Consider the following 12368-nt stretch of genomic DNA (forward strand, 5'->3'; position numbering starts at 1 on the left):
TGATCAGTGTTTGGCTCCATGAATCAGTGTTTCACTCTGTGGATCAGTGTTTTGCTCCATGGATCAATGTTTCGTTTCGTGGATTAGTGTCCACTGGGATCTCACACGATGCTTCACCGTCTGTTACAACTGACGTGAGAGCACAAACAGCAAGCAAACATAAAGCGAGCGAGCCCACCTGCATGGCCGGTCTCACACTCCTCCAGGTCTTCATCATCACTGGAACACTCCGCAGACGACACAATGTCATCTGATGTGTGCTTCACAGAGGAATCACAACCCGTCAAGGAAACAAAGACAAGGACACAAAGAAATGTCTGCAGTGAGTCTCACCGTATAAAACATCGGAAAATAAGAATATACTCAAAGAAAAGTTGATTGTCTGTTTTGTTTTATCCTGGGAAAAAGATTGGATACTGTTTTAGCAAAGACTCACACTCTGGACCCAATATTCTACACCTGGAACAGCGCAGCATAAACTAAGAACCATTTGGAGTTTGCACACAATACCGTTGTATTTTTCACACTCAATGCACGTGTACAATCACAGCATGATACCTCAGCCACGACATTATACAGCGGCAATCACAACAGCTGGAATTTTTCTTCTTTGTCTTTCGGCTGTTCCCGTTAGGGGTCGCCACAGCAGATCAATCATTTCCATCTCACCCTGTCCTCTGTATCTTCCTCTGTCTCACCAACCACCTGCATGTCCTCTCTCAGCACATCCATAAACCTCCTCTTTGGTCTCCCTCTTCTCCTCCTGCCTGCTGGCTCCATCCTCAGCATCCTTCTCCCTATATACCCTGGGTCCCTCCTCTGCACATGTCCAAACCATCTCAATCTCACCTCTCTGACTTTGACTCCAAACCGTCCCACCTGAGCTGTCCCTCTGATATGTTCATTCCTAATCTTGTCCATTCTTGTCACTCCCAAAGAGAATCTCAACATCTTCAGCTCCGCCTCCCGTCTTTTTGTTAGTGCCACTGTCTCTAAACCATACAACATAGCTGGTCTCACTACTGTCTTGTAAACTTTCCCCTTCACTCTTGCTGATATTCTTCGGTCACAAATCACTCCTGCCACCTTTCTCCACCCACTCCACCCTGCCTGCACTCTCTTCTTCACCTCTTTACCACACTCTCCATTACTTTGGACAGTTGAGCCCAAGTATTTAAACTCATCTACTTTCACCACTTCTACTCCCGGTAACTGCACTATTCCACTGGGCTCCCTCTCATTCACACACATGTACTCAGTCTTGCTTCTACTGACTTTCATTCCCCTTCTCTCCAAAGCATATCTCCACCTCTCCAGACTAGACTCAACTTGCTCTCTACTCTCACTACAGATCACAATGTCATCTGCAAACATCATAGTCCATGGGGACTCCTGTCTGATCTCATCCGTCAACCTGTCCATCACCACTGCAAACAAGAAAGGACTAAGAGCTGATCCTTGGTGTAATCCCACCTCCACCTTGAATGAGTCTGTCATTCCGACTGCGCATCTCACCGCTGTCACACTATTCTTGTACATGTCCTGCACTACCCTCACATACTTCTCTGCCACTCCAGACGTCCTCATACAATACCACAGCTCTTCTCTTGGCACCCTGTCATAAGCTTTTTCTAAGTCCACAAACACACAATGTAATTCTTTCTGGCCTTCTCTGTACTTCTCCAACAGTATTCTCAGAGCAAACACTGCATCTGTAGTGCTCTTTCTCAGCATGAAACCATATTGCTGCACACAGATCTTCACCTGTTTTCTAAGCCTAGCTTCTACTACTCTTTCCCATAACTTCATGCTGTGGCTGATCAACTTTATGCCTCTGTAGTTACTGCAGCTCTGCACATCACCCTTGTTCTTGAACATAGGAACCAGCACACTTCATCTCCACTCCTCAGACATCCTCTCACTTTCCAAGATTTTATTAAACAATCGTTTTTGAAGCTCCACTGCCATCTCTCCTAGACATTTCCATGCCTCCACTGGAATGTCATCTGGACCAACTGCCTTTCCACGCTTCGTCCTCTTCATAGCAGCCCTCACTTCTTCCTTACTAATCTCTTGTACTTCCTGATTTACTCTCACCACATCATCCAGCCTTTTCTCTCGCTCATTTTTTTTTCTTCATCAGCTCTTCAAAATATTCCCTCCACCTTCTCAGCACACACTCCTCACTTGTCAGCACATTACCATGTGCATATTTTACCACCCTAACCTGCTGCACATCCTTTCCAGCTCTGTCCCTTTGTCTGGCCAATCGGTACAAGTCCTTTTCTCCTTCGTTACTATTCAACTTCTTGTACAGCTCACAATATGCCTTTTCCTTCGCTTTTGCCACTTCTCTTTTCGTCTTACACCGCATCTCCTTGTACTCCTGTCTACTTTCTTCATCTCTCTGACTATCCCAAAACTTTGTCGCCAACCACTTTCTCCTTATGCTTTCCTGGACCTCTTCATTCCACCACCAAGTCCCCTTGTCTTCCTTCCACTGTCCAGATGTCATACCCAGTACTGTCCTAGCTGTCTCCCTCACCACATCTGCAGTATTTTTCCAGTTGTCCATAATTGCTTCCCCTCCAACCAGTGCTTCTCTCACCTGCTCAATAAATTTCACACAACAGTCTTCCTCCTTCAGCTTCCACCATCTGATCCTTTGTTGAGCTCTCACTCTCTTCTTCTTCTTTACCTCTAAAGTCATCCTACAAACAACCATCCTATGCTGTCTAGTGACACTCTCTCCTGCCACCACCTTACAGTCTGTGATTTCTTTTAGCTTGCATCTCTTATAAAGAATGTAGTCCACCTGTGTGCACCTTCCTCCACTCTTATATGTTACCCTGTGCGCCTCCCTTTTCTTAAAGTAGGTATTCACCACAGCCATTTCCATCCTTTTTGTAAAATCAACTACCATCTGTCCTTCCCCATTCCTATCCTTGATATCATATCTACCCATTACTTTCTCATCACATCTATTCCCTTCACCAACATGCCCCTTGAAGTCCGCTCCTATCAACACTCTTTCATGCTTAGACACACTCTCCACCACCTCATCTAACACACTCCAGAAATCTTCTTTCTCCTTCATCTCACAACCTACCTGTGGGGCATATGCATATTCATCCATCAAACCATCAACATGTCTATTAGACCCCATTCCTACCAGGCTGCTCAAGGAAGCCCTACCATTATTTAATGCTTCGATCTTAAATATGATCAATCTATCTTTATTAGTTGGCTATGTACCACAGGCTTTTAAGGTGGCAGTAATTAAACCATTACTTAAAAAGCCATCACTTGACCCAGCTATCTTAGCTAATTATAGGCCAATCTCCAACCTTCCTTTTCTCTCAAAAAGTCTTGAAAGGGTAGTTGTAAAACAGCTAACTGATCATCTGCAGTGGATTGGTCTATTTGAAGAGTTTCAGTCAGGTTTTAGAATTCATCATAGTACAGAAACAGCATTAGTGAAGGTTACAAATGATCTTCTTATGGCCTCAGACAGTGGACTCATCTCTGTGCTTGTTCTGTTAGACCTCAGTGCTGCTTTTGATACTGTTGACCATAAAATTTTATTACAGAGATTACAGCATGCCATAGGTATTAAAGGCACTGCACTGCGGTGGTTTGAATCATATTTATCTAATAGATTACAATTTGTTCATGTAAATGGGGAATCTTCTTCACAGACTAAGGTTAATTATGGAGTTCCACAAGGTTCTGTGCTAGGACCAATTTTATTCACTTTATACATGCTTCCCTTAGGCAGTATTATTAGACGGCATTGCTTAAATTTTCATTGTTACGCAGATGATACCCAGCTTTATCTATCCATGAAGCCAGAGGACACACACCAATTAGCTAAACTGCAGGATTGTCTTACAGACATAAAGACATGGATGACCTATAATTTCCTGCTTTTAAACTCAGATAAAACTTAAGTTATTGTACTTGGCCCCACAAATCTTAGAAACATGGTGTCTAACCAGATCCTTACTCTGGATGGCATTACCCTGACCTCTAGTAATACTGTGAGAAATCTTGGAGTCATTTTTGATCAGGATATGTCATTCAAAGTGCATATTAAACAAATATGTAAGACTGCTTTTTTGCATTTACGCAATATCTCTAAAATTAGAAAGGTCTTATCTCAGAGTGATGCTGAAAAATTAATTCATGCATTTATTTCCTCTATCAATCAATCAATCAATTTTTTTTATATAGCGCCAAATCACAACAAACAGTTGCCCCAAGGCGCTTTATATTGTAAGGCAAGGCCATACAATAATTATGTAAAAACCCCAACGGTCAAAACGACCCCATGTGAGAAAGCACTTGGCTACAGTGGGAAGGAAAAACTCCCTTTTAACAGGAAGAAACCTCCAGCAGAACCAGGCTCAGGGAGGGGCAGTCTTCTGCTGGGACTGGTTGGGGCTGAGGGAGAGAACCAGGAAAAAGACATGCTGTGGAGGGGAGCAGAGATCGATCACTAATGATTAAATGCAGAGTGGTGCATACAGAGTAAAAAGAGAAAGAAACAGTGCATCATGGGAACCCCCCAGCAGTCTACGTCTATAGCAGCATAACTAAGGGATGGTTCAGGGTCACCTGATCCAGCCCTAACTATAAGCTTTAGCAAAAAGGAAAGTTTTAAGCCTAATCTTAAAAGTAGAGAGGGTGTCTGTCTCCCTGATCTGAATTGGGAGCTGGTTCCACAGGAGAGGAGCCTGAAAGCTGAAGGCTCTGCCTCCCATTCTACTCTTACAAACCCTAGGAACTACAAGTAAGCCTGCAGTCTGAGAGCGAAGCGCTCTATTGGGGTGATATGGTACTACGAGGTCCCTAAGATAAGATGGGACCTGATTATTCAAAACCTTATAAGTAAGAAGAAGAATTTTAAATTCTATTCTAGAATTAACAGGAAGCCAATGAAGAGAGGCCAATATGGGTGAGATATCCTCTCTCCTTCTAGTCCCCGTCAGTACTCTAGCTGCAGCATTTTGAATTAACTGAAGGCTTTTCAGGGAACTTTTAGGACAACCTGACAATAATGAATTACAATAGTCCAGCCTAGAGGAAATAAATGCATGAATTAGTTTAGGCTTGATCATCACCCCTTCAATTTCCAACTTCACACTCATCGCCCTGTCAGACAATCGCTTAACCTCCAACACACTTTAAGCATACTCTTCCTTTAAAATCAATCAATCAATCAATCAACATTTATTTATAAAGCGCTTTACAGCACTGACTGGTGTCCAAAGTGCTTAACATTAAAAACACAAATTTACAAAAATAAAACACATATAAAATTTTAAAACGACACATAAAAAAGGAACATAAAAATAACAGAACATGTCACCTCCCCACTAAGTGTTAAAAGCCAGTTTAAATAAATAAGTCTTTAACTTAGATTTAAAAAGTGCTAGGTCAGGAATAGTACGTAACTCAAGAGGTAGCTCATTCCACAGTCTCGGTCCAGCTACCGCGAAAGCATGATCACCCCAGCGTTTATATCTTGACCTTGGAACATCTAAGTAAAGCTGGCCAGACGCCCTTAATGTCCTAATGTAGGTGCGCAAAGTTAAAATTTCAGACAAGTAGGGAGGTGCAAGGCCATAAATAGCTTTAAAAACAAACATTAAAATTTTAAAATCAATTCTAAAACGAACTGGAAGCCAGTGTAGTGAGTACAGGACGGGCGTAATATGCTCACGTCTAAAAGTGTTTGTCAAAAGACGAGCAGCAGCATTCTGCACCAACTGGAGACGTGCAAGAGATGACTGATTAATGCCCGAATAAAGTGCATTACAATAATCAAGTCTGGAGCTGATGAAAGTATGAATGGCGTCTCAAGATCACGTCTACTGAGAAAGTGCTTTATTTTAGCCAAAAGGCGAAGTTGGAAAAAACTAGCTTTGACAACAGAATTTATCTGTGGATCGAACCTCAAACAGCTGTCAAATATCACTCCCAAATTCTTGACAGCTGGTTTTACATAGTTAGCCAAAGCACCAAAATTTGGTGTTACCACATTTGGTATGCCAGAGCGCTCAAACACCATGATCTCAGTTTTACCATCATTCAGGTAAAGGAAGTTTTGGGACAGCCACTGCTTTACATCATGAATACAATTAAATAACAAAGCAAATTAAATGACAAAGCATCACTCCCATTAGTCCTCACAGGCAGATTTGCAGATCATCTGCATAACAATGAAAGGACAGGTTGTGCTGGGTTTTAATTGACCCCAATAGCAGAATGTACAAAGAAAATAGAATCGGCCCAAGGACAGATCCCTGCGGCACTCCACAGCACAGAGGAGCAGTTGATGAGGAAAGGTCCCCAATCATGACAGAAAAGCTCCTTTCAGCCAAATATGATCTAAACCACTTAAGTGCAGTACCATGAATGCCAATAAAATGTTCCAACCGGGAAACAAGTACTGTGTGATCCACAGTATCAAAGGCTGCTGTGAGGTCCAACAGAACCAGAACAGCAGGATTCCCTGCATCCACCGACAGAGTAATATCATTATGAACTTTTAAAAGTGCTGACTCAGTGCTGTGTCGCGATCTAAACCCAGACTGGAATTTTTCAAGGATGAGATTGTCTTCTAAAAATGATTGTAACTGTAAAAAGACAACCTTTTCTAAAACCTTAGATAGAAATGGCAGATGAGACACAGGTCTAAAATTAGATAAAACTGATGAGTCCAGGTGAGGTTTTTTAAGAAGAGGTCGAACCACAGCATGTTTAAAAGCAGCTGGAACAGACCCTGATCTAAGACAAGCATTGATAAAAGTTAGGAGACCCGCCCCAACAGTATTAAAAACCTCCTTCAGCACCTTAGCTGGAACAACATCAACAGGACAACTTGTAGATTTTATGTGTTTTACAACATCAGCGAGAGATGCAAAAGAAATGGGCTGAAACTGTTCGAGCACAGCAGAATGTGCACGAGGAGCAGACAACTCAACATTACAGCTCTGATCAGCGTTCTGTCTGACTGATGAAACCTTATCAATAAAAAACTGAAGAAACTCCTCACAGGTTGTGGTTGTAGCGTCCAACAAAACAGAGGTGTGTGGATTTACAACTGAGTTTATAGTCTGAAATAACACACTGGGACGATGACAACTGCTCGAAATAATATGAGACAGATATTGTGCTTTTGCCTCCTTCACAGCCTTCTGATAGTCAGTTAGACTGTCCCTCAGAAAACCCAGAGACACCTGTAGTTTGTCCTTTTTCCATTTTCTCTCCGCCCGTCTGCAGCGTTGCCTGAGGGCACGGGTCATGGAATTTAACCAGGGGTCGGATTTTGATTTCCTGGATTTGCAGCACATTGGTGCAACAGAGTCCAGAATGACTGTGCATGTAGAGTGGAAAGAAGAGAGGATGTTATCTGGGAGTAATGGAGAAACCAGTCCATTCATGGCATAAAACTGAGAGTCCATGAAGGCAGCAGCAAAGTCCCTCGCTGTCGAGGAGGTGACCAAACGGCGGCGAGAGACAGGAACAAGTGGCTTACTAGCAGATGGAGGAGCAATAAATTAAAAAATAACAGGAAAGTGATCTGAAATAGCAGCGTCTGATATGTCCTTAAGTGAAACTGAGAGCCCAAAAGAAATAACCAGGTCCAAGGTGTGTCCAAGATTATGTGTTGGTCCATCCACAACTTGTGTCAGACCAAAAGAGTTCAGGAGGCTTTTAAAATCATCAGCCAGCTGATTAGAAGGACAACAGATATGAACATTAAAATCACCACAGACCAAAACTTTATCATATTTTGGGATAAAATCTGCCAGAAACTCAGAAAACTCCTGAATAAAATCCTTATTAAATTTTGGTGGATGATAAACAACAGCACAGAGCACAGGACAGTCGAACTCCATCACAAACAACTGAAGTTCAAAAGTGGAGTAGACATTAGAAGATAAAAATCGGCATTTAAAACTGTCTTTACAAACCGTGGCCACACCACCACCTCGACCTGATGCTCGACCTGCTGAAAAACGAGCAGAAAAGGCGCTATTTTCACCTGGTTTCAACCAGGTCTCCGTTAACAGGAGAAAGTCCAGATCACGACTGGAGAAAAAGTCATTCAAAATGAAAGTCTTACTTGTGAGTGACCTTGTGTTGATGAGCGCCACACGGACTGAGCGCACGTCAGTCTGCTGGGAGACACGACCGAGCGGGCGCAGGTTCTCCTGCACGCAGCTACGACTGCAGCTCCTCACAGGACGGCGACGCGGAAGTGGAGACCCGGCACCCCGGACAACCGGCCGGAGCCACCGATAGCGAAAAGTCAGAGAACGCGGCACGTCGTAGCCGTCATATGGTGTGAAGAATCCGGCTATGAATTGTCGTGGAGTATGTTTGCAGGAAACAGCCAGGCACACTCTGAGCCGAACACGGACTCCTCCTCTCTTCCCACGTCCTCTGCGGCGCAGACGCCGAGGCAACACGCCAAGCGGCCGGCGTAGAAAGTCCGGTACGGACGCTAAGACAGGCGGCGGGGGCAGCCGCGTCCCTGGCCGTCCGCCCGAGCCAGAAACAGCGAAATTCTCCAGCGAAGCCCGAACGCTGATAAGAGTCTGGCGATCATACACCAGGAGCGGTGACACATTCCATGCAACAAAGTGTAAAAACAATAAAAACGACACTAAAAGAAGCGAGTGCCGACGGCAGGCCACATACAACGGCGCCATCTTGAACAAAACATGACCCTAACACCATTTCTCTTCCTGTCCTCACCATGGTACAACAACTTGTACCCACCGCCGATGCTCCTGCTCTTACTTCCCTTCCACTTGGTCTCTTGCACACACAATATGTCTACCTTTCTCCTCTCCACCATATCAGGAAGCTCTCTCCCTTTACCAGTCATACTACCAACATTCAATGTCCCCACTCTCATTTCCACCCTTCTAGTTTTCTTCTTCTCCCGCTGTTTGTGGAAACGTTCTCCTCCTCGTCTTCATCATCTTCGCCCAGCAGTAGCCCAATTTCCACCAGCACCCTGTTGGGCAACAGCACCGGTGGCGGACGTTGTTAATCCGGGCCATGACCGATCCGGTATGGAAATTTGATTCTTAGTCTGCATAGCTGGGTTGGCTTGGTTTACGCCAGATGCCCTTCCTGACACAACCCTCCTCATTTATCCAGGCTTGGGACCAGCACTCAGAATGTACTGGCTGCGAAATTCACAGCGACAATCACGACAGGTTGAATCACCTGCAACATTATACACCGACAATCAGGACAGGTGCAATCACCCGCAACATTATACATGACACTCACGACAGGTGGAATCTCCTGCGGCACTATACACCGACACTCAGGACAGGTAGAATCACCTGCGGCACTATACACCGACAATCACGACAGGTAGAATCACCTGTCGCATTATGCAGTGACAATGACTATAGGTGCAATCACCTGCAACATTATACGAGGTCTGTCAATAAAGTAACGGTCCTTTTTATTTTTTTAAAAAACTATATGGATTTCATTCATATGTTTTTACGTCAGACAAGCTTGAACCCTCGTATGCATGCATGAGTTTTTCCAAGCCTGTCGGTGACGTCATTCGCCTGTGAGCATGCCTTGTGGAAGGAGTGGTCCCGCCCCCTCGTCGGATTTTCATTGTCTGGAAATGGTGGAATGATTTGGACTTTTTTTCCATCAGAATTTTTTCAGAAGCTGTTAGAGACTGGCGGCTGGAAACCATTAGAAAAATTTATCTGGCTTTCGGTGAAAATTTTATGGGCTTCACAGAGAATAAGGACTGTTACTACAGCTTTAAGGACGGCTTTAAGGACGCTCGGCGCGCCGCGCTCTGAGCTGCGACGACAAGGCAGAAAACGCCAGATCATTTCTAAGCTGATGGCTCTGTGGATACGAGACCGTCGTGTGCACTTTCTCTGGTTATCACAAGAGCCGGACATCAGCCATTTTCTGGCAGATTTCACTTTTAACAAGAGATTTTGTCATGGAAAGCCGCGCGGAGGCTTCGTGCGCAATGACCAATTCGCTGTTTGAGCGAGACAAAGAACACCTCCGTTTCGGCGTGTCAGAAGACAAGTTGGGACATGCCTATCTAGGCTTTCAATGCTTACCAGTCCAGTAAGTATCAGAGAAATTGTGGAGAGCTGGGCTTGTCCTAACTTGTCCTCTGACACACCAAAACAGAGGTGTTCCTTTGTCCTTTTCATTCTGCCATTTCCAGGCAATGAAAATCCGATGAGGGGGCGGGACCACTCCTTCCACAAGGCGTGCTCACAGGCGAATGACGTCACCGATAGGCGTGGAAAAACTCACGCATGCGCACGAGGGTTCAAGCTTGTCCGACGTAAAAACATATGAATCAAATCCATATAGTTTTAAAATAAAAATAAAAAGGACGTTACTTTAATGACAGACCTCGTACAGTGACAATCAGGACAGGTAGAATCACCTGTGACATCATACACTGACAATCACGACAGGTAGAAATACCTGCGGCACTATACACCGACAATCACGACAGGTAGAATCACCTGTCGCACTATACACCGACAATCACGATAGGTAGAAATACCTGCGGCACTATACACAGACAATCACGACGGTAGAATCGCCTGTCACACTATACACCGACAATCACGATAGGTAGAATCACCTGCGGCATTATACAGCAACAATGACGATAGGTGCAATCACCTGCGAAATTATACAGCGACAATCATGACAGGTGGAATCACCTGCATCATTATACAGCGACAATCACGATAGGTGCAATCACCTGCAACATTATACAGTGACAACCACGACAGGTAGAATCACCTGTGACATCATACACTGACAATCACGACAGGTAGAAATACCTGTGGCATTATACACCGACAATCAGGACAGGTGCAATCACCTGCAACATTATACAGCGACAATCACGATAGGTACAATCACCTGCAACATTATACAGTGACAACCACAACAGGTAGAATCAACTGCGACATTATACACCGAAAATCAAGACAGGTAGAATCACCTGCGACCAGTGGTGGGCACAGTTCCAATAATCCGATAACTGATAATTATTGAAGATAATGTTTTCATTATCGGATTACCTTTTCAGATAACTCTGAAAACCATTACCGGACTAATTATCTTCTGATAAATTTTTGTACGATCATTTTTAGGCCGTGGTAAACAAAGCTGAACAGCTACAAACTCTTATAAAATTTGAAATCAGTTGAGCACCTACCTCTTAAATGTTTTGTAGCAGATAGTAGAGAAGCTTGAATCTTCGACTGGACTGGGTTGCTTGACGCGAGGACGTTTCGCTTCAAATCGCAGAAGCTTCCTCAGCTAAAATTCTTGCTCTGGTAGTCTGACTTCTGTCTTGACTCTTGTAGAGAAGAATAAACAGAAGCCACAAAAGCTGGAGTTTTAAACCTAACCAGACCAAACAATAGCTCTAATTAGCACCTATTGTGCTCTAGTTAGCATCCTCCTAATGACAGGGCAGCTGTCCCTCCTAATGATGGAACGGACGCCTCTCATGATGGCTCCCTTGACGACTCTCCTGATGACGTGAATGACTCATTACCATGAACAAAAGACTCAATTGCTTTGACCTGAGTACCCCATTGTAAACAGGGGACAAAGCGTGTCTCAGACCCCCTCCCCGGTTAAGGCTGGGTTTCAACTGTTTCACATAGAATGCCTCCTTGACCCCTCTCTCAAACCATTTCTTCTCTCTGGCTAAGATTTTTAACTTCCTTGTCCTCAAACGTGTGGTTAGTGTCTTTAAGGTGGAGATGAACTGCAGACTGAGGTCCACTGGCGCCCTCTCTGCGGTGCCGGTATAGCCTTTTGTGTAAAGGTTGCTTAGTCTCACCTATGTAGTGTTCGTTACAGTTTTCCTGACATCTGATAGAGTACACTACTTTGCTCTGTTTGTAACTAGGGATCCTGTCCTTAGGATTAACTAATTTCTGTCTTAAGGTGTTAAACGGTTTAAAGTAAACTGGGATTTTGTGCTGTCTGAAGATCCTCTGTAGTTTTTCCCCTACTCCTGCTAAATAAGGAAGAGACACACCTCTTCTTCTTCTCTCCTGTCTATCTGGTCTCTTTGTTCTCTGGTACTTCTGCACTTTGTCCAGGGACCATCGTGGGTACCCACATACTGTGAGGGCTTTCCGGACCAGTTGCTGTTCTTTAGCCCTTCCCTCTGCAGTTGTGGGCACCTGTAGGGCTCTGTGTTGAAGAGTCCTGATGACCCCGAGCTTGTGTTCAAGGGGGTGGTTTGAGCCAAAGAGCAGATATTGGTCAGTGTGAGTGGGTTTTCTGTAAACTCCTGTCTGGAGCTG

At 44.2% G+C, this 12368-nt stretch overlaps 1 protein-coding gene across 1 annotated transcript in view; it reads right to left on the bottom strand.

The window, feature by feature from the left end:
• The window catches only part of nrxn3a (neurexin 3a), a 580025-nt gene that overhangs the window by 102380 nt on the left and 465277 nt on the right, over positions 1-12368 (bottom strand). Inside the window, 1 exon segment of the mRNA XM_034159719.1 lies at positions 179-260. Within this exon segment, the coding sequence (XP_034015610.1) occupies positions 179-260 (82 nt within the window).

The sequence above is a fragment of the Thalassophryne amazonica genome, chromosome 19, assembly GCF_902500255.1.
Source record: "Thalassophryne amazonica chromosome 19, fThaAma1.1, whole genome shotgun sequence".
NCBI classification, from domain to species: Eukaryota; Metazoa; Chordata; class Actinopteri; order Batrachoidiformes; family Batrachoididae; genus Thalassophryne; species Thalassophryne amazonica.